The 22,353-nt window shown below is 71.2% G+C and overlaps 1 protein-coding gene across 4 annotated transcripts in view; it reads right to left on the bottom strand.

The window, feature by feature from the left end:
- SHROOM4 (shroom family member 4) overlaps positions 1 to 22,149 on the bottom strand; it is a 34,968-nt gene extending 12,819 nt beyond the window's left edge. Inside the window, exons 1-4 of one of the 4 annotated variants that reach the window (XM_075007584.1) lie at positions 21,985 to 22,149; positions 7,210 to 7,361; positions 2,950 to 3,081; positions 191 to 2,300 (exon numbers count right to left, since the gene is read on the bottom strand). In XM_075007584.1, coding sequence (XP_074863685.1) covers positions 191 to 2,300; positions 2,950 to 3,081; positions 7,210 to 7,361; positions 21,985 to 22,122 — 2,532 coding nt within the window. In that variant the 5' untranslated portion in view covers positions 22,123 to 22,149. Of the gene's footprint in view, positions 1 to 190; positions 2,301 to 2,949; positions 3,082 to 5,974; positions 6,079 to 7,209; positions 7,362 to 11,876; positions 11,985 to 21,984 lie in introns of those variants that run through there. The other 3 variants (XM_075007587.1, XM_075007585.1, XM_075007588.1) reach the window with 3 other exon arrangements.
- Between the last annotated feature and the right edge of the window lie 204 nt (positions 22,150 to 22,353).

Raw genomic sequence — 22,353 nt, 5'->3', positions numbered from 1 at the left:
AGCGCCCTGGGAATGGAACCAAACCCAGCCCTGAACCCGCCTCCGGCGGCCGGGGGTGGCACAAGGTGAAGGGCTGGGGGTGGGGCGGGGCTGGCTCCCCGTGCCCAGGGACGGCCGGACAGACAGGCAGACGGACGGCTCCCTCCCCTCACCAGAGCAGCAGGCGCCGCCGGCAGGGGAGGTCTCTTACCGCCAGCAGCGCCTTCCTCCCGGGCCAGGGCTCGCTCTCCGGCAGGGCCTTGCAGGAGGACGGGCAGCAGCAGTCGGAGCAGGGCGGCGCCCAGGGCAGCGGGTGGCAGTGGCAGGCGTGGCGGCCAGGCTGCACGCTCCTCTGCAGCAGGCCGGGGCACACGCTGCCGGCGCAGTAGAGGCAGGGTTCCCGGAGCAGCGGGCCAGGCCCCGCACAGGCGTGGGCACAGGGCGGCAGGTACTCCAAGTCGCTGTGCCGTGGGAGCCCGGGGCAGCACACGGCGTAGCCGGGGCGGCTCGGCCGCCCGGGAGACAGGGGTGCACAGGACTGGTCCATGGAGCGGCGCCGCAGCTCCCGGCACGCAGCGCCCAGCGGCTCGGGGGCTGGCGGCCGGAGGACGGGGGCCTGGCCGTGCCGCACCCCGCACCGGCTGCTCTCCTCGAAGAACTTCCTGCGGTCGGCAAAGGGCAGCAGGCCAGCGTCCTCCGACAGGCAGGGTGGGGACGGGGGCGCCTCCGGCCCCTGGGCGTACGACTCCCACAGGCTGGGCGCCCGCTGCAGCTTGTGCTCCGGAGACCAGCGCCACCGGCCCCGGCCCCCCGCGGCCCTCGGCTTGTCCCGGGTGGGGACCGGGGGGCTGGGGCCTTGCTGGGCGGGGGCGCTCCCCTCAGCCGGGTGGCTAGGGCTCCTGCCCAGCTCGCCAGCAGATGCTGCGCCCGGCGCGGGGGCTCCTGCCTCGTCCCCAGAGCAGGGCGAGCTGTGCCGGGGGGCTGCCGGTGGGCTGGGGGGGCTCTCGCCCGGCTCGGCCGTCTCCTGCACCGCCTCGCCCCCGCACAGCAGCGAGGCGGAGCCTTTGCTCTTCTGCAGCTGGGCCTTCCGCCACTGGATCTCATGGCGCAGGTTGGTGGCGAAGCGCTCGCTGCGGCGCCGCAGCTGGGCTGAGCCCGACTTCCGGGGGCCCAACCGGCCCTCCCCTGGCTCCTTCCCCCCGTTGGCCAGGCCGGCAGGCGGCTGCTCACTGGGGGGACTGCAGGGTTTCTCCAGCTCCGGGCAGGCCCTGTATGGAGCCTGGCTGCGGCCAGCATCCTGGGCCTGGCCCGGAGAGCGCTGCCCATGTGGGACGTGGAGGTCAGCCCAGGCTGTGCCCACGGCCGCAGCCCCGCATGGTGGCTCCTGGCCAGCCTCTGGCTGCTGCCCAGGGCCCGGCTGCTCCAAGTGCAGTGGGTTTGTGGTCCATTGGTGCCCGTCCTGCAGCTGGATGTCCCAGCCCCTGCTGCCCGGGGCCACCGTCAGGGAGCGCAGCTGGGCTGCCAGCAGCTGCTCTGGGGCACTGTGCCGATGTCCCTTCCATGGGGACGGGGGTGGCTCCCCGCCAGGGGCACTGGTGTTCTGGTACTGCCCCAGGGCAGCCCCCCCCGGGTGCTCCGTGCTCTCCCCGAGGAGCAGCTGCTCGGGGCTGGGCAGGGCCCTGTCCAGGTGGGCGCTCAGCATGTAGTACTGGTCGGCAGACAGGCGGTCCTTCCCGGGCCCCCCCGGGCCCTCGGGCTCCTTGTCCTGCCGGCACTGGGCGGTCTCCAAGCTCCACCTGCCTGGGAGGTGCAAGGCCTCGGCGGGAGCGGAAGCCCGGCGCCGCTCAGGGCCAGTCGGCTGGGGGTTAGAGGCCCGGAGGCTGTCCCTCCTCACGGGGGGCTGGGGAGGGGCCCCCGACTTGGAGGCACCAGCCAGGCTGCTCTCGTGAGGGCAGGAGGACGGCCGGGAGCTGGGTGCTGGGTACCCGGCCAGCTGGTGGGAACCTCCCACCCCGTCGCTGCCAGTCTGCAGGTAGCGCCCGTCGGGGGCACGGCTGGGGCCCAGGCCCTGGAGAATGGAGTCTGTGGAGGAGGTCTCCTCGGGGCGCAGGGAGAGGGCGTAGTCCGAGGCGTTGGAGCTGGCAGAGAAGGAGCTGTAGGCGGAGTCCCGCTTGTTCTGGTAGAGGCTCTGGTCCACGGGCGAGAGGCTGCCCTCGTAGTAGGCCTGCCCGGGGGGATCCAGGCTCTCCATGCTGCCGATGGAGCTGCTTTTCTCTGTGCTGCAATGTCGAGAGAGCTGGGCCCACGGCAGGGACAGGTCGCTGGGGAGGGACAGCAGGTGTGAGCAGTGGCCGGCAAACCCCCCTGCCCCCGGGCACAGCCCGCCCCGCTCTGCCAGGCCAGGCCACGCGCCCTTGGCTGCCCCACTCCGCAAGCTCCTCAGCAGCTCTCCCGCCACCCTCCGGAACAAATCATCACCCCAAGGCACTGCCCGGGGACCCTCCAGCCCCCAGGGAAGAGAGGGGAGAAGCCGGCCCAATGGGGACAGGTGCAGGCTGGGCCCAGCCTTGCCCAGTCCCTGGGTGCCTCAGATCTCCCTGCCTGGTGCGCTGGGAGGCTGGCGGAGATAGCCCAGCCCCAGGTGGAAAATCCCAGGGCGAGATGTGCCCTCACACTGGGCCAATAAAGTGCGCTCGGGGGGCAGCTCCCAGCACCTCACAGGGGCCCCACGGTTCTCCCAGCCCGGCACGGAGATCAGCCAGGGGACGAAGGGTCGGGGTGGCACCAAGGCCTGCTGGCAGCTGAGCGGCACCGTGGGCCCCTGGCAGGAGGCACCCCAGGAGAGAGGCGTTTTGAAGCCAGACACCCCCAGGGCAGCACGTCTGGCTGGGGCAGAGCTGGGGGCTCCTGCCATGGTCAGCACAGGCAGGGTTCAGCCCCAGCCCCAGCCCCAGCGGCTGGAGCACTCACCTGGCGTCACATCCCGAGTGCCAGGACAAGCTGAAGGCGTCGGCAGGGCAGTGCATGGTGGCAGCCTCGGCTCGGGCCTCGGAGAGCTTGGCCAGGTGCCAGGAGTGGGGCCTGATGACGGGCACGTTCCTCCTGCCAAGAGCAGCACAGAGCGAGCTGGCTGAGCTCACTTCCTGAGCAGCTCCCTGCCCGGCCCCACAGCAGGACGCGGGCGTTCCCCACGGCTCATGGGCAGCTGGCCCACCGCGCAGGGGGAGCCACCGGCATGGGGGGGACGGCATTCCACAGGCGGGCACAGCACCAGGGGCGTGGGGCTGTCCCTCAGCTCCCCCGCCCCTCTGCCTGCAGGGCCCTGAGCAGCTGAAGCAATGGGGGGCCCCCTCCCACTGGCACCCCAGCAGGCAGAGGAGGGGCGGCGCTAGGGGAAATTCTCACCAGTCCTCCCCATGCACTGTGCCCTCCCCTCCAGCAAAGCCCGGGGACCCCCAGCCCCAGCGGCGGGGAGAGCCGGCCAAGCACCCCGCCAGGCTCCCACACCAGGAGAGGAGGATCCATCTCCCCAGCGAGTGCCGGAGCTTCACGCCAGTCTCATGATTCCCAGGGGCTGACTCAGACTGACTGAGGCTGGCACCAGCCAGGCAGCCCCACCCCCACGGGCATCGCGGCATTGGCAGGGCAGCGTGGCAAGCCAGGCAGGGCCCCGCAGAGCTCCCAGGCACCGTCCCACAGAACTGGCCAGGCTTGGTCCTGCAGCGCAAGGCAAACCGCCAGCCCCCAGCCCCGGGCGACAGGGGGACCCGAGAACCAATCTACCCTCAGAAGCACCCGGACATGCAGCGCCTGCCTGCCAGAGCAAAGGGGGGGGGTTCAGTGGGGCCTGGCTCCCCCCAGCCGGACGGGCCAAGCCCTGGGTCCCACAGCCAGGCACGTTACCGCTGCCCGCAGGCTGGGGCAGAGCCGGACTGGCAAGAGGCTAAGTCGAGTCCAGCCTCTGGGCCTGGGGCACAGGAGGGCTCTGAGCAGAGCCTTGGAGCGGCTCAGCCCGGCTGCGCCCAGCCCTGCAGGCAGCCTCAGCTGGGTGCAGCCCTGCCGGGGCACAGGCTGAGCAAGGCAGAGCCGCGGCACCAGCATGCGTCCCACCTGCCCAGCCCCGGGGAGGGCCAGGCCCCGTGCTCAGGGGCCGGAGGTGTCGAGCGGTGCAGAGGAAGCTGTCGAGAGGGTCAGGGCCTGGGCGCCGATAGCACGGCAATAATGCTGGGATTTATGATCTCCGTGGGGCAGGCGCCAGGCCAGCCTGCAGAGCAGCCTTCCGCCCCTTCAGAGACACAACCCCGCAGGTGGCCAGGGACCCAGCTCTCTGGGGAGAGAGGTGGGCCACGGCGGCGCCCTGCAGCAGCGACTCCTCAGCGAGATCCTCGCGGCAGCGCCCAGCATGATGGGCCCCACCCCGCCAGCCAGCCGCTCAGGCCAAGCGTGGGACTCCCCTGCCCCACAGCGCCCCGCGAAGCCCTGACCCCTTGTGCCACGGGCTGTCCCAGCTCCGGAGCCGGCGTGAGGCCAGACATCGGGGCGCCTGGCCCCAGGGCAGGAGCCAGCAGCGCACCAGGGACCTCACGGGCTTTGCACTTCACAGAGCTGGCCCACAACTGGGCCAGACCAGCTGCCCCTGTGTTGTGGGAGGCAGGGCTGGGACGGAGGGAGGAGGAGGTCTGGGCCCTGGCAGAGCCACGCGAGTGAGGGGACCCCAGGCTGGGCCGGCAGGGGCTGTGGGTGGGGAGTGAGGGGCACCAGCAGAGCGGGAGGAAGCCCCAGGCTGGGCTGGCAGGGGCTGTGGGTCGCAGAGCTGGGCACAGGTGGCACAGGAGAACACAGTGCCCAGACTCAGGCACGTTGCAGTGTGGGGGCTGTGGCTGTGGCGTGAGGGGCACCGGCAGAGCGGGAGGGTGGGGGAAGCCCCAGGCTGGGCCGGCAGGGGCTGTGGGTGGGGAGTGAGGGGCACCGGCAGAGCGGGAGGGTGGGGGAAGCCCCAGGCTGGGCCGGCAGGGGCTGTGGGTGGGGAGTGAGGGGCACTGGCAGAGCGGGAGGGCGGGGGCAGCCCCAGGCTGGGCTGGCAGGGGCTGTGGGTGGGGAGTGAGGGGCAGCCACAGGCTGGGCTGGCAGGGGCTGTGGGTGGGGAGTGAGGGGCACCAGCAGAGCGGGAGGGCGGGGGAAGCCCCAGGCTGGGCTGGCAGGGGCTGTGGGTGGGGAGTGAGGGGCACCAGCAGAGCGGGAGGGTGGGGGAAGCCCCAGGCTGGGCTGGCAGGGGCTGTGGGTGGGGAGTGAGGGGCAGCCACAGGCTGGGCTGGCAGGGGCTGTGGGTGGGGAGTGAGGGGCACCGGCAGAGCGGGAGGGTGGGGGAAGCCCCAGGCTGGGCTGGCAGGGGCTGTGGGTGGGGAGTGAGGGGCACCAGCAGAGCGGGAGGGTGGGGGCAGCCCCAGGCTGGGCCGGCAGGGGCTGTGGGTGGGGAGTGAGGGGACCCCAGGCTGGGCCGGCAGGGGCTGTGGCTGTGGAGTGAGGGGCACCGGCAGAGCGGGAGGGCGGGGGCAGCCCCAGGCTGGGCTGGCAGGGGCTGTGGCTGTGGAGTGAGGGGCACCGGCAGAGCGGGAGGGCGGGGGAAGCCCCAGGCTGGGCCGGCAGGGGCTGTGGGTCGCAGAGCTGGGCACAGGTGGCACAGGAGAACACGGTGCCCAGACTCAGGCACGTTGCAGTGCGGGGGGTGGGGGTGGGGGTGCTGAGCAGGGCCCCAGAGAAGAGGGGTGAGCAGTGCTGGGGGACGAGGACAGCCTGCTCTGCTCCGGCCGAGCACAGCTGGCGCAGGGCACCCTGAGCTGTACCCCACGTCCCCTGGCAGGACGTGCCACCTTCAGCAGGACACAAGCCACAGAGCCACCCATCCTCTTGGCCTGGCTCCCTCCAGGCAAACCAGGCCGTGAGGGGCCTTCAGACAGGAGCCAGAGGAGTCCCCCGGCTCAGGCCCCGTACTCACCATGGGGATCCCAGAGAGAGCCGGCTGCCGCCCCTATCGCCGCCTGTGGGGGCACAGCCACGGACCTGGCTCTGCCACGCCGGGCAGCCTGCGTTAGCGCCAACCTGGTCCCAGCGCACTCGGGCAGCCTTTGGGGGCCGCTGAGCCCCACCCCAGCCCCGGCCCGGCGGCCAATGGCCTGCCAGCCCCAGCGCCCGCAGCAGCCAGGAAGGAGAAGGAAGTGATGTTCGGAGGAGATAATGCTCCAGCCAGCCAGGAACTCGCTGCCGCAGGGGACAGCAGCCGGGCTGGAGAGAGCCCAGCGCTTCCTGGCTCTGCGCACAGCCCTGGAAGCAAACGGGAGAGCAGGCGGCCAGCCCGGCCCTCACACCAGCCCAATGCCCACGGGCCTGTCGGGCCCCACACGAGAGACTCCCACCCCGGGAGTCACGAGCACCTGGGCGGGGCACGTCCCCCCACCTGCGCCCCACGGTGGGCTGGGACCAGAGTCTCCCCAGGCAGCTGCCTCCCTGGGCACAGGCTGCAGGGCTAGAGACGGGCTCGCTGCCTGGAGCCTCTGCCCACGTCTCCCACAGCTTTCACAGACGGCCACGGCCGCCCCCGCAGCAGTGGGGAGCAGCCCACTCGCTGCCCAGCCGTGGTGAGGGCACGCTGCAGCCAGCCAGCCAGGGCAGCTGCAGCCCATGGGAGGGGCCCAGGGGAGCGGGGCTCTCTGCAGCATCACATGGGGAAGAGACCGAGGGAATGCACAGCTCTGGGAGGGCAGCAGGGCCGGGGAGCCCACGACACTGGGGGCAGGCTCACCCCACCTCCCCCAGCAGAGACCCCAGCCCACAGCTGGCGTGAGTGCCAGGGAGAGGCCGGGGCCCAGCGCGGAGCCGAGGGGCTGTGCGGGCTCCCTGCCCCCAGCTGCAGCAGACAGCAGGCGCATTGCAGACACCAGAGGGCAGCAGCGGCTCAGGCTGGGAACCCCCCAGCCCAGCAGGGGTGCACCGGGGTGGGGGACTCCTGAGAGCCAGGGCGCAGAGCCAGGAGCAGGTCCCTTCCTGCACCCCAGCACCCGGCCTGGACCCTCTCTGCCCTGCAGTGCCCCGGCTGGGCCAGACGCTGCCCTGTATCGGCCCACTCAGCCGCTTGCTGCCCCCAGCACCCTGACAATGCTGCCCGCCGCGGCCCCCTGCCCACAGGCCGGCGCCCTCCACAGCTGGGCTGGCACCAGGCAAGCCCCCTCCTACCTGCGGACAATCATCTTCAGCGTGCGGTAGGAGCCCTTGACCAGCACCAGCGCTTCCTGCCGGGAGCCGTACAGAGGTGTGCCATTGATGTTCACCAGCTGGTCCCCGGGCCGCAGCTTTCGGGACAGGGCCGCCTTGCCCCCATCCTCCACCTAGCACAGAGCAGAGAGGTGCTCAGCCAGCGGCCGCCCAGGACACAGGGCCCCGGTCCCAGCTGCCCGCTGTCCCCTGCACCCGGCCCCACCCGCCTTCCCCCTGCGCGGGACAGGGATCACTGGGCATGCCGGGGCCATGGGGGACAGGCTTGGAACCCACAAGGCCCACAGAGATACATGCTGGGGGGCTGGGAAGTCATGGGGGAGTCAGGGCATGAAGCCTCCCAATGACAGCCCCCAGCTGCCAACCCCCTTCCCCCTGCACCCCCAGGCGCCCGGTTAGCAACCGCAGCGCCCAGCTGGAAAGGGCCCTGGCGCCCCAGCCGCTGCCGCTCGCCAGGCTGCTGGACGTCCGGTTTGCTGCTCACAGTGGAGTCAGAATGGCATCCCGTCTGGCACTTCCCCCCGGCCCAGCTCCCCCTGGTGCCCCACCCGCCCTCCCTGTCTCCTAGGCAGGGCAGCCACAGGTCCCCGCGCACCAACCAGCCACACCGATGCACAGAGGCCCATGGGTCCACCCCTGCCACGGTGCCCAAGCCCACCGAAAGCGCCTGGAACGCGGCCCGTCATGAGGCGCCTCATCCCCTTCTCGCGCCATCCGGGGGCTCTCGGGCCCCGGCACTGCCCTGTGCCACCATTCGTGCATTTCAGACCCTGCCCCGGCTGCTGCTGGGCCCACAAGAGGCTAATTCCCTGTATCGCGGGCACCTCCCCACCCCTCCACGTCCCCCGGCACACAGCAGGCGCAGAGCCAGATCGCTGACAGCCAGCACGGCACGGCACGGCACGGCACGGCACGCTCCTCACTGCACTCCCTCTGCCACGGGCACTGCATTCCCGCTGCCCCAGCCCGTGGTAGTTTGGCCCCAGGCCTGAACCAGGCTCACGAGGTTGAGGGGAGTGGTGGGGGGAGCCGTCTCCTTCCCTCCCGCCCCTCCACCTGCCTTGTGGGGAGCCCTCCCTCCCTCCTTCCAGCTGCACTGGCACAGGCCCCTCTCCAGCACGACCGGCCGGAGCACACGGCTCCATGAGAGCGGCACTCGGGCCTGCTCCCTGCGTGCCCAGCGGAACCCCTTACCTCCATGCCCGCGGCACGGCAGCCCGGACAGAGGTGCCCACGCCCTGAGTCTCAGTGCCCTGCCTGGGCCAGGTGGGGAGCGCAGCAAGCCAGGCCCCCCCACCCCAAGAGCCCGATCTCAGCCTGGCACTGCTTCCCCCCCAGGGAAAGGTCTTGCAGAACACGCCAGCCACCCTCCTGCCTCCCGACCCTGCCCGCCAGCCAGGCCACTGGCAGCTTCGGCAGCCACCCACCAGCCCAGGGCACAGCCCCGTGCCCATCACTGGGCACCCGGCCTCCCTTGGGCATTCCCCTCCAGCCCTTCCCGCTGTGCTGCTCTGAACAGCACAGCTGGACTCCAGCAAATGCAGGGGGAGCCCAGGCCAGGGATCGGCTCTGCGGTGCGCGCTGGGTGTGCCGGGGCCATCAGGGCTCCTGCCGCTGCCGGCAACTGGCACAGCCCTGCGCCCGAGCTCCGCTCCCACCCACCACGCAGCCAAAGCCAAGGGCAGGGCAGGTCTGGCCTGGCACCGCCCCAAGGCTTCAGCCCTCCACCCCCAAGTTCAACAGGGCAGGTCTCCCCGGCAAGCCCCAGGCTCTACCGCACTTGCCACCCCTGCAGGGGCACAGATGGCCCACAGCACAGGAGGCTGTGCCCACGCTTCAGCCTCCAGAGTCAGCCTGTCACAGCCCGGACCCCTCCCTCGCCCCACCGCCGAGCAAGCAAAGGGCAGAGCTACCTCCCCCATCCCCAGCCCTTGGTACACAGACTCCCCACGGCACAGAAGGCCCTGCCCCTTCTCCGTGGCGAGCCACCACCCGCTGGGCTGGTCCCAAACGGGGACCCCCCCAGATCTGCTCCTCGGTCAGCAGAGGGGTCCGGCCGTCCACCCCTAGTGCACAGCTGCAGCCGAGCCCAGCCCCCAGCCCAGCCCCGGGGGTGGGGACGCCCCGAGCCGGAGAGTGGGGCCCTGCCCTGCCCTGCCCTGCCGCAGCAGGCTCGGGGCCGGGCCGCTGTGCACCGGGGCTCCTACCGCTCTCCCCAGGTCCCGTGCGCGCAGGCCCACCAAGGCGAACTGGCTGCTGCTGGGTCCGGGGGCAGCCGGGTCAGGGCCCGGGGGCCCGCTGCTCCAGGCTGGGCAGGAGGCGCACCGAGCGGGGCAGTCCAGCTGGGCCTGGTGTGGCCGGCCTGCCTCCCTCCCCCCCCCGGTCACATGCGGCTCCCAGCCCAGAAAGGAAGCTGAGAAATGTCTCTCGCTCTCCCCGCAGATTCCCCAGCGGCGTCGGGGCAGCACAAGGCCTCATTGTGCGGCTGAAATACCAGCCCCGCGTCCAGCGCTCCCGGCCCGGCAGCAGCAGGGCCAGCCTGCGGCAGACGTGGGCTCGAGGGGCCAGAGGCACTGGGCATTCCCGCCCCGGGCTGGCCAGCCACGCTCAGCAGCCGGTTGTGCCCAGCTCACCCATCGGCAGGCGGCACAGATGGGGGCCTTGGCTCCTGGCCAGCAGAGAGCAGCCACGGCACAGAAACAGCCCTGGCGCTGGCGCTGGCACAGGCTGGTCCCTGCGGCTGCATGCGCTCTGGAGACAGGGGTGCAGTACTGCCCGCATGGGGCAACAGCCCGCACTGATGCAAACAAGGGCAAGACTGCCCAGGCCGGCCCACCCCTGGGCGCAGCGGCGTGGCCGGTGGCTCCCCACGCAGAGCAGCAGACGGGATGGGAACCCGCAGTCGCCAGCCCCAGAGGCACGGAGCTGGGCACAGCAGGGCAGGTCCAGGGTCAAGGCTGGAGCCTGGAGCTACAGGCAGCAAGACAGAGTGCCCCCAGCACAAGGGGAGAGATGGCCTCAAACCACCGCAGGGCAGGAGACAGCCCAAAGGCCTCCCCTCCCAGCCAGGAAGACAACTTCGCAGCATCCCTGCCCAGCCCACCTGCCCCCCAGGCACCAGGGAACCCCCGGGTCTCACCCAAAGAGCCGCTACCGCCTCCCGCCTCAGGGGCCCCCGGCTGGGTCCCTGCGGCTGCCATGCTGGCAGGACCCAGCTGCCTGACCACCTCTAGAACCTCTCAGAAAGAGGGGGCCTTCTCCCCAGCACCCCCACGGCCATTGTAGCAGCTGGGGTCACAGTGGCCAACCCTCCGGATTCCGCCCAGCGGCACCAGGTGGGTTTCCGAGACCTGTGACAAAGGGAGACGCTCAGCCTCTGCTTGGGAAACTCTGCGCCTCCAGCTCTGCACAGGGCAGGGCGCAGCTCGCCAGCCTGACTGCCTGCCGAACGCCCCAGCGTGGGGCTGACCTGGGAGAGCTGGTCGCTTGGGGCTGGCCCTGCTGCATGCAGACTAGTTTTCCCACGATGCCCCGAGGTGCAGGCACACACCCCCCCGCCCCAGTGCCTCAAGGCCCAAGCACCAGGCCTGCCGGAGGGACCCAAACTACAGCTCCCATGAGGCAGGGGAAACGGGGTCGCCTCCCGACAGCCACGCAAGGCTTCTTGGGGGACAGACGATTTCATCGGAGAACTTCTGATTAGCTGCATATTCCTTCCCCCCCTCGCCCACACGGCCTGACACCCGACCCACAAAGCGCACCACTAGCAAGGGGGGGGCCAGGCCTTGCACCCCCCCGCCAGGCTGCCTGGAGCCTCCTCTGCACTCATACAGCTCCCAACACAGCCCCCGCAGGGCTGTCGTGCCACCACTCACTGCACGCCCAGAGCAGCAGCTACCCAGCCCCACCCCAGTGCCCATGTAACTAGAGCGCAGCACCACTGCAGCAAGGGAAACTGAGGCACGAAGAGGTGGTACGTGCGCAGACACAGGAAGAGTTGGGAGGCCAATGCTCTGCTCGGCCTCACTGCATCCTGCCAGGCCCTCAGAGCACGTCCGGTCTCCGGTTCTGCTCCCACATCCCGCGCAGGATCTCCGAGCATGCCACCCGGGCTGGGGGCAGAACGTCCGGTCAGGTCCAGGCCATGCCCCCCAGGCTCTGACCCACGCTCGTGCCACAGCCAGGCGAGGGAGCCCAGCCCGACGGCCACCCCCACCCCAGCACCATGGCACACACGGGGGAGGGCTCCCCTGCCAGGCTCTGGCACTAGAACAGCCGCTCCAGCCGGGCACAGCTCACAGCTGCTGGCTCTTGCCCAGGCTCAGCCCCAAACAGGATGTGGTTGCGGCTGAAAATCCTCTTCCAGCTGGGTAAACCGGCTCCACTCCCATAGGCACGGTGCCTGAGCCCCTCCCGGGAGGGGCAGCTCCACCCCCGGCTCAGCCAGGGGCCATTCCCACTGCCCCCCCAGCGACAGCAGGGCTGCGGCGGGGCCGAGCCCTGGTCCAGCACAGCACCGAAGGCCAGGCCCTGCTCCGGCACATGCGCAAAGCTGGGCTCTGGGTCCCCGCTAGCCAGAGTCAGCTGTGGGGCTCCAGCATGTTCCAGGGCCTGCCCCGAGGCCTCACCTCCACGGCAGAGCTCCTGCGGCTGCCAGCTGGGATCCAGGCCAACCGGCTCCGAGGAGAGCACAGCCCCGGCCCACGCGCCAAGCACGGAATTCCCACAGTGCTGCAGAGCCCCCAGAGGCGGCAGGTCCCCGGTGCTCCCCAGCCCAAAGTCCTGCTTCCCGCCAGCCAGAGCAGAGCTGGGAGCCGGGAAAGAAAACAAACACGGCTCCGGTTCCCAGCGTCGGATTCCTGCCATTGCCGGCGCGCTGCTGAAATAGAGTCCAGATGAGGGGACAGCCCGGCACGGTCCCGCCCCAGCCGGCACTCCCAGCCAGTGGCTGGCTGGGGAGGAGAGGGACTCTTGGGAACGGTGCAGCCAGGCTATGGCAGGCTCCAGGGTCTGTGTGCCCATCCCTGGACGCACGGCAGGGGCGGGGGGGGGCTGCCCCAGGCAGTGCCAGCTCCTGCTGAGCCCCAGACCAGGGAAGGTAACAGCTCAGCCTGCCCTGGGCAGGGACCCCTCCAGTCACTTGCCCTGTGAGGCCCCTCTGGAGGCTGCTGGCCAGGGAGCTGTCCCCAGAGCTGGGGGAGGGAGCCCAAGCCCAGGACAGCAGGGGCTGCGAGTCAGGAGTGAGGGGGCTGCCTGGGGTAGGGCTGGTTAACAGCGTCTGCAGATGAGGCACAAGGTGCACAGCAGAGCTGTGGGGAGCAGGGCTGGGACAGCAGGGGCTGCGAGTCGGGAGCCAGGGGCTGCAGCAGAGCTCAAACCTGAAAGGCAGAAAGGAGCACCCAGTCTGACCTCCCGCACACGGCACCCCCCAGCAGACGCTGACAGCCGGCTGAGCGACGGGCGTCCTCAGCGCACGGGTCCCAGACTCCCCACGCCCGACACTCGTTCGAACCAGCAGGCGACCCGAGCTCCACGCTGCAGAGGCACCTGTCATGGAGGGGGGGGTCCCCGGGCCCTGCCCCCACCCGCAGGCAGATGGGACACCAGCCGGCAGGGAGAACAGGAGGTTCTCGGGCGACAGGGACCCAGCGTGGAACAGACTGGTCAGCCCAGGAACCAGCAGCCGTCAGAACAGCCCCTCTTGGGGAGAGGGGCCCAGAGGGGTCCCCGAGTCAGGCCCTGGCCCCCTCCCTCTCCAGCCAGACCAGACTGTCCCACTCAACGGCCCTGTTCCAATTAAACCAGCCAGGCCCCTCCCCACCCTCGGTCCCGTTTCCTGGGGAAGAAAGGGGTCACCTGGCTGCCTGGGTTACAGACGGCCACGGAGGCCCACTGACAACGTGGAGAAGTCACCACTGCACTGATGCTGTGCCTAGGGAACCTGAGGCACCTGCCCCGTGCACCTATAGGACAGTAGGATGTGCACCCTAACCAGGCGGATCACATCCCCACAAACCCCACTTTGTGTGAAACCCCCCCAGGGACTCTGCCAATCAGAGCTGGCAGAAACCTGCTTTTCAGCCCCAGATCTGGCGACTGGCTCCCCCCCAGCACATGGACAGACCCACAGCCAGCTGGCTAGCTGCAGGGGGGCAGGGCAGGGGGCAGTGCTGTCAGTTGGCGGGGGTGGAGGCAGGGCTGGGACAGGACCACACCACGGAGCACGAACGGCCTGGGCTGTAAGGCCCTCTGCATGCACACTGGGAAGCCGAGGGCACGGGGCGCTGCCCTGAGCTGGCAGCGTGAGCAGCAGCCAGGCGGCAGGGAAAGCAGGCGCGGTCTCTGCAGGATCTGCGTGGTGGGCACGCGCACGGACCGAGCAGGGGCACCCCCTCAGAGCGCCAACCGCAGGCTGCTCCACTCCAGGGCTCTTGCAGAAGTTGCCCTCGGGCACCACGAGAGACCAGCTCCCAGGGCCAGCAGCTGGTAACCTGCTGGGGCACGCCTGGCCTGGCCGCGCAAGTCTGGGTAGAGAATTCGCTCCCCCCACCCGTGGGGGCCGGGTCCCCCTCCCTGCTCTGCATAGGGACATGGGGGCACAGGGCTCCCCGGGCCCTCAGCGAGGTCACCCGTCGGCAGGAGCGGGGAGCCACAGCCGGACCTCACCCTGCGCCACACCAGGAGAGGGCACAGCCCGGCCGGAGCAGCCTTTGTACCTGCTCCCCGACTCCCACCCAGGCAGGACCAGGGTACCAGAGCTCAGAGAGCAGCCCGGCTCCATGGGGAACCGGCCCCCTCAGCTGCCCCGCTGCCGCCAAACCCAGCCTGGGCGCCCCGAGCCGGCGTCCCCGGAGCGAGCCCAGCCCAGCCCAGCCGGGCACGCATGCTGCCCCCTAGCGGCCATGCCAGGGCCTGCTCACACGCAGCTCCAAGCTGGGGGGCTGCTCCTGGCACCCCTCATGCCCTGCCTCTCCCCGCAGCCCCGGGTGGCGTCCCAGCTGCACCATGCACTCCACATCCCCAGCCCCTGCCACGCCGGCACTCCTGGCCCGACGGCCTGTGCCACACACCCACGTCCCACTCTGTCCCGCACCACAGACCTGCCACGCCCTGGGCGACACAGGGCTCACTCGCGGCAGACACAGCTTGGGCCAGCGGCTGCAGCGCCATCAACGGGCATCAGAAGCGGCTCTACACACCCCCTGCCCCCGCCAGCACCCCCAGAACCAGTCCAGGCGCCTCCGGCCAGAGCACATCCCCCGTGAGTCTGGGTGCACTGGTACGGGGCCAATCCAATGGGCTCTAGGGGGAGTGGCCCAGCCGTGGGGCACCCCCATCTCTGTGGCCAGTGGCCTCGGGCGGAGGCGGCCACGGGGCTGCAGCGAACGCGGGCGTCTAGCCGCTGGACTGATGTCATCAGTGGGTCTCCTCCAGCGCCTGGGAGCTCCCCACGTGAGGCAATTCCAACTGGCCCAGTGGGGAGCGGCTCTAAGTGAGGCTCTCTGGCTGCCTGAGCCCCCCAGACTCCCGGCCCCATGGGCGTGGGGAGCCCAACAGCCAGCCTGGCAGGGCCACAGACAGTTGTGCCCTCGGCCTCAGGGCCCAGGCCGGCTGTACTGCAGCGCAGCTCAGGGGCTGCTCCCAGCCAGCCGCAGGCACCCCCCAGCCTCCCACCCTGCTGTCTGGCCAGACTCCAGCCCGGGCCAGGCCTCCTGGGCCAGTCGCTGCCCTGCCATGGAACAGCTGCTACCTGCCAGCCCGGAGGTGGGCAAAGAGAACCATTGTCTGCCCAGGGACGGAGCCACCTCTGGTACAGGCTGAGCCCCCCGGTGCCCCCAGCTCTTCCGCTTTGTGAGCAGGCGAATGCTCCCAGCCAGCATGGCTCTGGTCTCCTGCCAGGGGCCCCTGCGCCAGCGCAGCACAGGGCACCTTGCTGCCCAGCACAGACCCCTGCGGTCCAGGCCCCCAGGACCACCCTCCACCAACAGAGCAGGGCAGCAGGGGCACAGGGCTGGGCACACAGCATGGGGAGCCAGGGAGCCAGCTAGGCTCCAGGCCCAGCTCCCTGCCCAGGGGGCAGCTGCATCAGCAAAGCCCCGAGCTGCTCTGGGGAACCCACAGCAACAGAGCGGGGCCCCTCAGCCCCCCCCAGGGACCCTGCTCCAAAGCCAGGCCTGGGGGAGGGCCAAGCCAGCCCCTGCCCCGCCGACGGGGCTGCCCATGCAGGAGGAGCAGAGCACCGGGGGTTATGCTAGCCACAGCAGGGGTTGCCCACAAGCCCCAATGGCTCTTCTCAGCAGGCTCACTGAATAAGGGGGGTCTCTGACCCTGCCTCCGGGGCTTCCGCCAGGGGCACGACCCCCCTGAACACGAAGAGACTGTCCCTGGTCAGAGGGCTGCCCACCTCAGTGCTAGGCCTCGAGGGATCAGGCTTTGGGCCCTAGCTCAGCCACAGACTACCTCTTGTGCCTCGGTTTCCCAGTCTGGGACAAGGGGGTCCTGCAGCACCGCACTGCGGGGCCCACTGGTGGCTGCCAGGCGCTCAGATACCGCAGTGCTGTGCTGCTGCTGCTGGACGCATGCACCCGAATGGACCCACCGCTGTGGGGCGAGCTTCCCCTGATGACCAGACCCCCCACCCCCAACCATGCCAAGGGCTGGGCCCCTTCTCTGTCCCCAGTGTCACGCCGCTCTCCCCTGCCCAGCGCTCCCGCAGCCTTGCGCAGGCGGGGCCCCCAGCTCTGCACAGCCCCACCCCAGCGCTGCACCACCCCCCTTTGCTCACCGCTCAAAGCCAAGCACAGCAAACCCCCCGGCTCTGGGTGGGGCAGAGGTCCCACGCTGGCTTCCGCCTCCCGCTCACACGCTGCTCCCGGGTCAGAAATAGCCAGGTGTGTCCACGACAGAGACAAACCACGAAATGAACGGCAGCCAATGCGCTGGAAACACCCGGAGGGGCTGCCAGTCGGGTGAGGGGAGCCGGCCCAGCCGGGGTGGGGGGGGGACGCCGGTCGGGAGCGAGGGGAGCCGGCCCAGCCGGGGGGGCGGGGGGGAGATGCCGGTCAGGAGCGAGGGGAGCCGGCCCAGCCGGGGGCGGGGGGGGGGGACGCCGGTCGGGAGCGAGGGGAGCCGGCCCAGCCGGGGGCGGGGGGGGGGACGCCGGTCGGGAGCGAGGGGAGCCGGCCCAGCCGGGGGCGGGGGGGGGGACGCCGGTCGGGAGCGAGGGGAGCCGGCCCAGCCGGGGGCGGGGGGGGACGCCGGTCGGGAGCGAGGGGAGCCGGCCCAGCCGGGGGCGGGGGGGGACGCCGGTCGGGAGCGAGGGGAGCCGGCCCAGCCGGGGGCCGGGGGGGGGGACGCCGTTCGGGAGCGAGGGGAGCCGGCCCAGCTGTGGGGAGGACGCCGGTCGGGAGCGAGGGGAGCCGGCCCAGCCGGGGGGAGGACGCCGGTCGGGAGCGAGGGGAGCCGGCCCAGCCGGGGTGGTGGGGGGACGCCGGTCGGGAGCGAGGGGAGCCGGCCCAGCTGGGGGGGCGGGTGGGGAGATGCCGGTCGGGAGCGAGGGGAGCCGGCCCAGCCGGGGGGGGGGGGGACGCCGGTCGGGAGCGAGGGGAGCCGGCCCAGCCGGGGTGGGGGGGGGGCGCCGGTCGGGAGCGAGGGGAGCCGGCCCAGCCGGGGCGGGGGGGGGGGAAGATACCGGTTGGGAGCGAGGGGAGCCAGCCCAGCCGGGGGCGGGGGGGGGGGACGCCGGTCGGGAGAGAGGGGAGCCAGCCCAGCCGGGGTGGGATGCCGGTCGGGAGCAAGGGGAGCCAGCCCAGCCGGGGTGGGATGCCGGTCGGGAGCGAGGGGAGCCAGCCCAGCCGGGGTGGGGGGGGGATGCCGGTCGGGAGCGAGGGGAGCCAGCCCAGCCGGGGTGGGATGCCGGTCGGGAGCGAGGGGAGCCGGCCCAGCCGGGGTGGGGGGGGGATGCTGGTCGGGAGCGAGGGGAGCCGGCCCAGCCGGGGTGGGGGGGGGATGCCGGTTGGGAGAGAGGGGAGCCGGCCCAGCCGGGGTCGGGGGGGGGATGCCGGTTGGGAGCGAGGGGAGCCGGCCCAGCCGGGGTGGGGGGGGGGAAGATGCCGGTCGGGAGCGAGGGGAGCCGGCCCAGCCGGGGTGGGGGGGGGATGCTGGTCGGGAGCGAGGGGAGCCGGCCCAGCCGGGGTGGGGGGGGGACGCCGGTCGGGAGCGAGGGGAGCCGGCCCAGCCAGGGTCGGGGGGGGATGCCGGTTGGGAGCGAGGGGAGCCGGCCCAGCCGGGGCGGGGGGGCAGATGCCGGTCGGGAGCGAGGGGAGCCGGCCCAGCCGGGGGCGGGGGGGGGATGCCGGTTGGGAGCGAGGGGAGCCGGCCCAGCCGGGGTGGGGGTGGGGGGAAGATGCCGGTCGGGAGCGAGGGGAGCCAGCCCAGCCGGGGCGGGGGGGGGGGATGCCGGTCGGGAGCGAGGGGAGCCGGCCCAGCCGGGGCGGGGGGGGGGGATGCCGGTCGGGAGCGAGGGGAGCCGGCCCAGCCGGGGCGGGGGGGGGGGGGAAGATGCCGGTCGGGAGCGAGGGGAGCCGGCCCAGCCGGGGCGGGGGGGCAGATGCCGGTCGGGAGCGAGGGGAGCCGGCCCAGCCGGGGTGGGGGGGGGGAAGATGCCGGTCGGGAGCGAGGGGAGCCGGCCCAGCCGGGGTGGGGGGGGGGAAGATGCCGGTCGGGAGCGAGGGGAGCCGGCCCAGCCGGGGTGGGGGGGGGGAAGATGCCGGTCGGGAGCGAGGGGAGCCGGCAGGGTGCGCGTGGGGGGAGTCACACGTCTAGGGCACTGCCTGCACCAGGGATCCAGATTAAAACTCAGTCATGGGACACTCACTGCCTCACGGGGGGGGCAGAGGTATTGGGGCTCAGGGCTTCCCCTCAGCTGCAGTGCAGGAGGGGGCTCTGGGACAGAGTTTGGCTGGGGAGCAGGCTGGCCCAGGGGTGGGAGAGCAGTGGAGGGGGCTGAAGGCAGGTCCTAGGCAGTGCAGCTGAGGCACTCAGGCAGGCTCCCGCCTTCCCCCCACTGCTCCCAGACTATGCCCAAAGTGGCCAGGCAGGTCTGTGATTCCCAGCCAATGGGAACTGCTGGGGCGGGAACACGCACCACTCAGAGCTTCCCTGGTGGCCTCCCTCGGCCTCGGGGCCACAAGAGCAGCTGCCCAGCCTGGCACCCCTCACAGCTGGGAGAGCCGGTCCCAGCCCCACAGTGGGTGCCGAGGGACAGCAGCCTGGGGACTTGGCACAGGCCAGAGGGAACGAAGCAGGGCCCAGGGGCTGGGTCGTCCCCACCACCGGCAGTGAGACGAGGACATACGGGAGCCCAGAGCTCCGGGATCAGCTTCTAACCGGGGTGAGCCTGGGGAGAGACCCACCAGCCGAGATGATCGGTGCAAGCGGCTGACCCGCCTGGGGCCCTCCTCCAGCAGCTACCCTGGAGGGAGCAGCCGTGCAGGCTGGGCTGGCAGCACACTGCTGCTCCCACGGGACCAGGATCCCGGGCCAGCTGCCAGCCCATCGCACAGCAGGAGGGCTTGGGAAGACATCTGGCTCCGGTGCTCAGGAGACCCCAGGGCACCCCCCCGCCCAGCACGGAGCAGCCTCTGACAAGGTCGCAGCTTCCACGGGAGGAGACAAGCCCGGGGGCTCCCCAGGTGCCGAACTAGGGCTGGGGCTGCCTGCGGGCCAGGATCACATGTGCCCTCCCGCCCTGGGGGCCTGTGGCACTCCTTACCAGCGCCACCAGGGAAAGCAGCTGGGAGCGGCGCCTGCCTTCCCGCCCTCCCACCCGGCGCGTAGGGTTCACCGGCTCAGCCAGCCGGCGCAGCCACTTACAGGCAGGTGCCGTGGGGAGACTGCCTGGCTCACCACCCTGCAAATGTGAGCAGCCTCCTCCCACGACAGCACTGCCAGCCTGGGCACTGCCCTCGCCTCACCACCCATTCACTGGCTGGGGGAACCCCCAGGGGGGCAATGCTCCGGCCAAGGAGTGAGCCAGGGACCCCCAGGTACTTGGGGGAGAACAGTCTGGTCTGGAGGGGACCCAAGAAACTCCCTCACTTCTTAGCTGCTGCAGGGTACCTATGCCACCTGCAGGCACCCAGGTGATTCACCCCCAGCCCAACCCACCGGACCCCTCCAAACTCTGGGAGCCTCCCAGAGCGAGGGGTCCCTGGGAAAGGCAAGCCCCAGGTGGCCATCGCTGGCTCATGACCCTGGGCCTGCTGCAGCACAGGCATGCCAAGACCACCCCGCCCAGAAGAAAGGACCCCCAGCCCTGCCCTGCCTTCCAGTCAGACACCAAGCGCAGCTGGTATGGGGTGGCGCGCTGGACGAAAGCCTGGCAGGGCTCACCAAGGCCGCCTTCCGAGCACGAGCTCCAACTCACGCTCCAGCCAGCTGTTGGCAGTGGGGGGCACACCTGAGCCAGGCCAGTTTGCAAGGGCACCGGTAGAACCCAGGGCCGCAGACATGGGCGCCAGGATCCCAGGGAGGGGCCTGCGAGCGTGCCAGGCCACGCCACTCAAGGAGCTTAACATGGCCCATGGCTAGCACGGGTGAGAGGAGGTTGCACCAGGAAGGTTTATTCCCCCATGTTAGATCCCAGGGACCAGGGACACTTCCCCCTGCACGCTGTGGGCTGCCGTTAGCCCAGGCAGGCTGGGAGCTCTTCCCTGCCTCAGAGCAGCAGAGGCTGTGGCTGGCTGGACGCTGGCCTGTCTCCACAGGGCAGCTCCCACAGGGCCGAGCGGAAGAGTGGGGTGAGCAGCCCAGCCAGCTGAGAGCTAGAATGGTTTGAGTAACCCACGGGGGGCTGCCCCCAGCCCTGCCAGCGTAGATCCTTTCCTTGGGTCCCAGGCAACCCGGCATGTGCCAGAATCCTGCCAGGCTGCCCTGGGCACCACCCTCTGGGGCAGACAGCAAGAGTCGGAGCTTGCACCTTCTGTGCCACACTCACCACCGGGGGCAAGACAGTTAGCCTGAGCCGGGTCAGGACGGAGGGGACAGGAGAGGTGTAGGCTGGATATTAGGAAAAGTTACTTCACCAGAGGGTGGTGAAGCACTGGAATGTGTCACCTAGAGAGGTGGTGGAATCTCCATCCCTGGAGGTTTTTAAGTCCTGGCTTGTCATAGCCCTGGCTAGGATGATTTAGTTGGGGTTGATCCTGCTTTGGGCCGGGGGCTGGACTTGATGACCTCCTGAGGTCCCTTCCAGCCCTGGGATTCCAGGATTCCCCCCACTGCTCTCCAGCCCTTCCCCAGGCAGACGCCAACCCAGGCCAGCCCATCTCTGCGGGCGGATTATCTGCCTGACACCCGGCTCTGTGGCATCCCCACTCACACCCTCCCACCCAGCCCAGCCCAGCCCCCATAGGGGTCCACTTCTCAGATGCTGGTCCCCGTTCAGCTTCCTGCCACCAACCACCCAGCTCTGGGCACTTCGGGAGCTCAGCATCCACGCAGAAGCGGCTCTCCACTCCCAGAGCAGCCTCTCCTGTCCCTGTGCCCTCTGCCCTCCTCCCGGCAAGGGGGGGGGCGCAGCTCCCCGAGCCCCAGCACGCCCAACACGCTTGCTGCAGACAGCACAGCCACCCCAGGACCTACCCGCCCAGCTCCCTTTCGCACCCCCAGGCCCTGCACGTAAACCGCCTGACCTGCACCAGGGCCTGCTGCATTTTAAGCAAGTAATAAAGCAAGCTCCAGTGTCAGCCAGCTGGAACGGTTCTGAGCAGGGCTAGGCCCTTTCCATGGCGCGGGGGAAGCCGGCCCAGCCCTGAGTGTGGAATTAACAGTCATGTGTCCACCACGCACTCCGCGAGCCACACTCAGGGTTTGTTTAACCTCCCTTTCAGGGCCCTTTCTGGCAGTTCCCACCCCACTCAGAGGCGGCGTCTCGTTGCAAACCGCACGGAGCAAACGGCCCCAACCACGGACCCGAGTCCGAAGTCTAAACTTGCACTTGAACGAAAAGAAATGAAGCGCAGAGCTGCTGCCGGGCCGGGTTGCACGTCTGGGCTGAGCACAACCCGACGCCCTGCCACCTTCCTGAGCCTGCAGGCCGCCCCCCTCGCCTCTGCAGCGGGGCAGGGCTGTGCCACACCTGCAGTGATGTTAGCAAGGGGGTGGCCTGTGCTCACCGCTGCTGTTGGCAGCCACCTGGGGCCACCCCAGCCACCGGCAGGCAGAGATAACGGAGCTCATCCGCTCACAGAGCCGAAGGGGCAACCTGCGGAGCCCGCCTGCAACACAGGCCAGAGAATCCCCCACACCCCCCGGGCCAACCGCGGGGGAAGGCGCCCAGGCTGGTCAGGGAGGGACAGTGCGCCCCAGGCTGCGCAGATGGCTCCAAAGGGCCACCCCAAAACACCCCCGGCCCGCCCGAGTCCTCCAGCTCCGAGTGCCCCCGCGGGCGGCGGATGGGCTCCCCGCACACCTCGCTCTGCGGGGCTGGAGCCCGGCCCGTCCTCCGGCCCTGCCGCTACCAGCCTCCCTCGGCCACAGCGAGCCCCGGCCCGCCAGGCGCTCCCGGCGCACGGAGAGGGCACCAGGGCCCTGGGCTGCCGCCGGGCGCGCACCGATGCCGGGGGGCCCGAGCGCCGCCCCTCGTGCGCCCGGCCCGGCCCCCGGCTGCTGCTCCCGGACAAAAGTTTCCAGCCGGCCCGGGGCGCCCCCTGCCGCCCGCCCGCCCGGCCGTACCTTGGAGACGATGAGGGGCTCCCCGTGCTCCAGCCCGCCCTTGAGGGTGAAGCCCCAGGGCGCGCCCCCCTGCAGCTGCACGTGCACGTACTGGAAGGCGGGCGGGCGGCTCCCGGGCCGCTCCCCCGGCGGCTCCATGGCCCCGGCCCCGGCCCCGGCGGGCGGGTGGGCCGGGCTCCCGCGGCAGGAGGAGGAGGAGGAGGAGGAAATGACACGGAGCAGCCGGCGGGGGGCGGGGGGCGGGGGCCGGGGCAGCCCCGGGGGCGGCCAATGAGGCACGGCCGGGGTGGGGCCCGGGGCCGGCCCCAGTGGCGCGCGCTCGGCTTGCGGGCGGGGGGACGGGCGTGTGTTTACCTGGGGAGCGGGAGC

The sequence above is a fragment of the Carettochelys insculpta genome, chromosome 13, assembly GCF_033958435.1.
Source record: "Carettochelys insculpta isolate YL-2023 chromosome 13, ASM3395843v1, whole genome shotgun sequence".
NCBI classification, from domain to species: Eukaryota; Metazoa; Chordata; order Testudines; family Carettochelyidae; genus Carettochelys; species Carettochelys insculpta.
The sequence above is the reverse complement of the archived record's forward strand: the minus strand, read 5'-3'. Positions and strand labels throughout refer to the sequence as shown.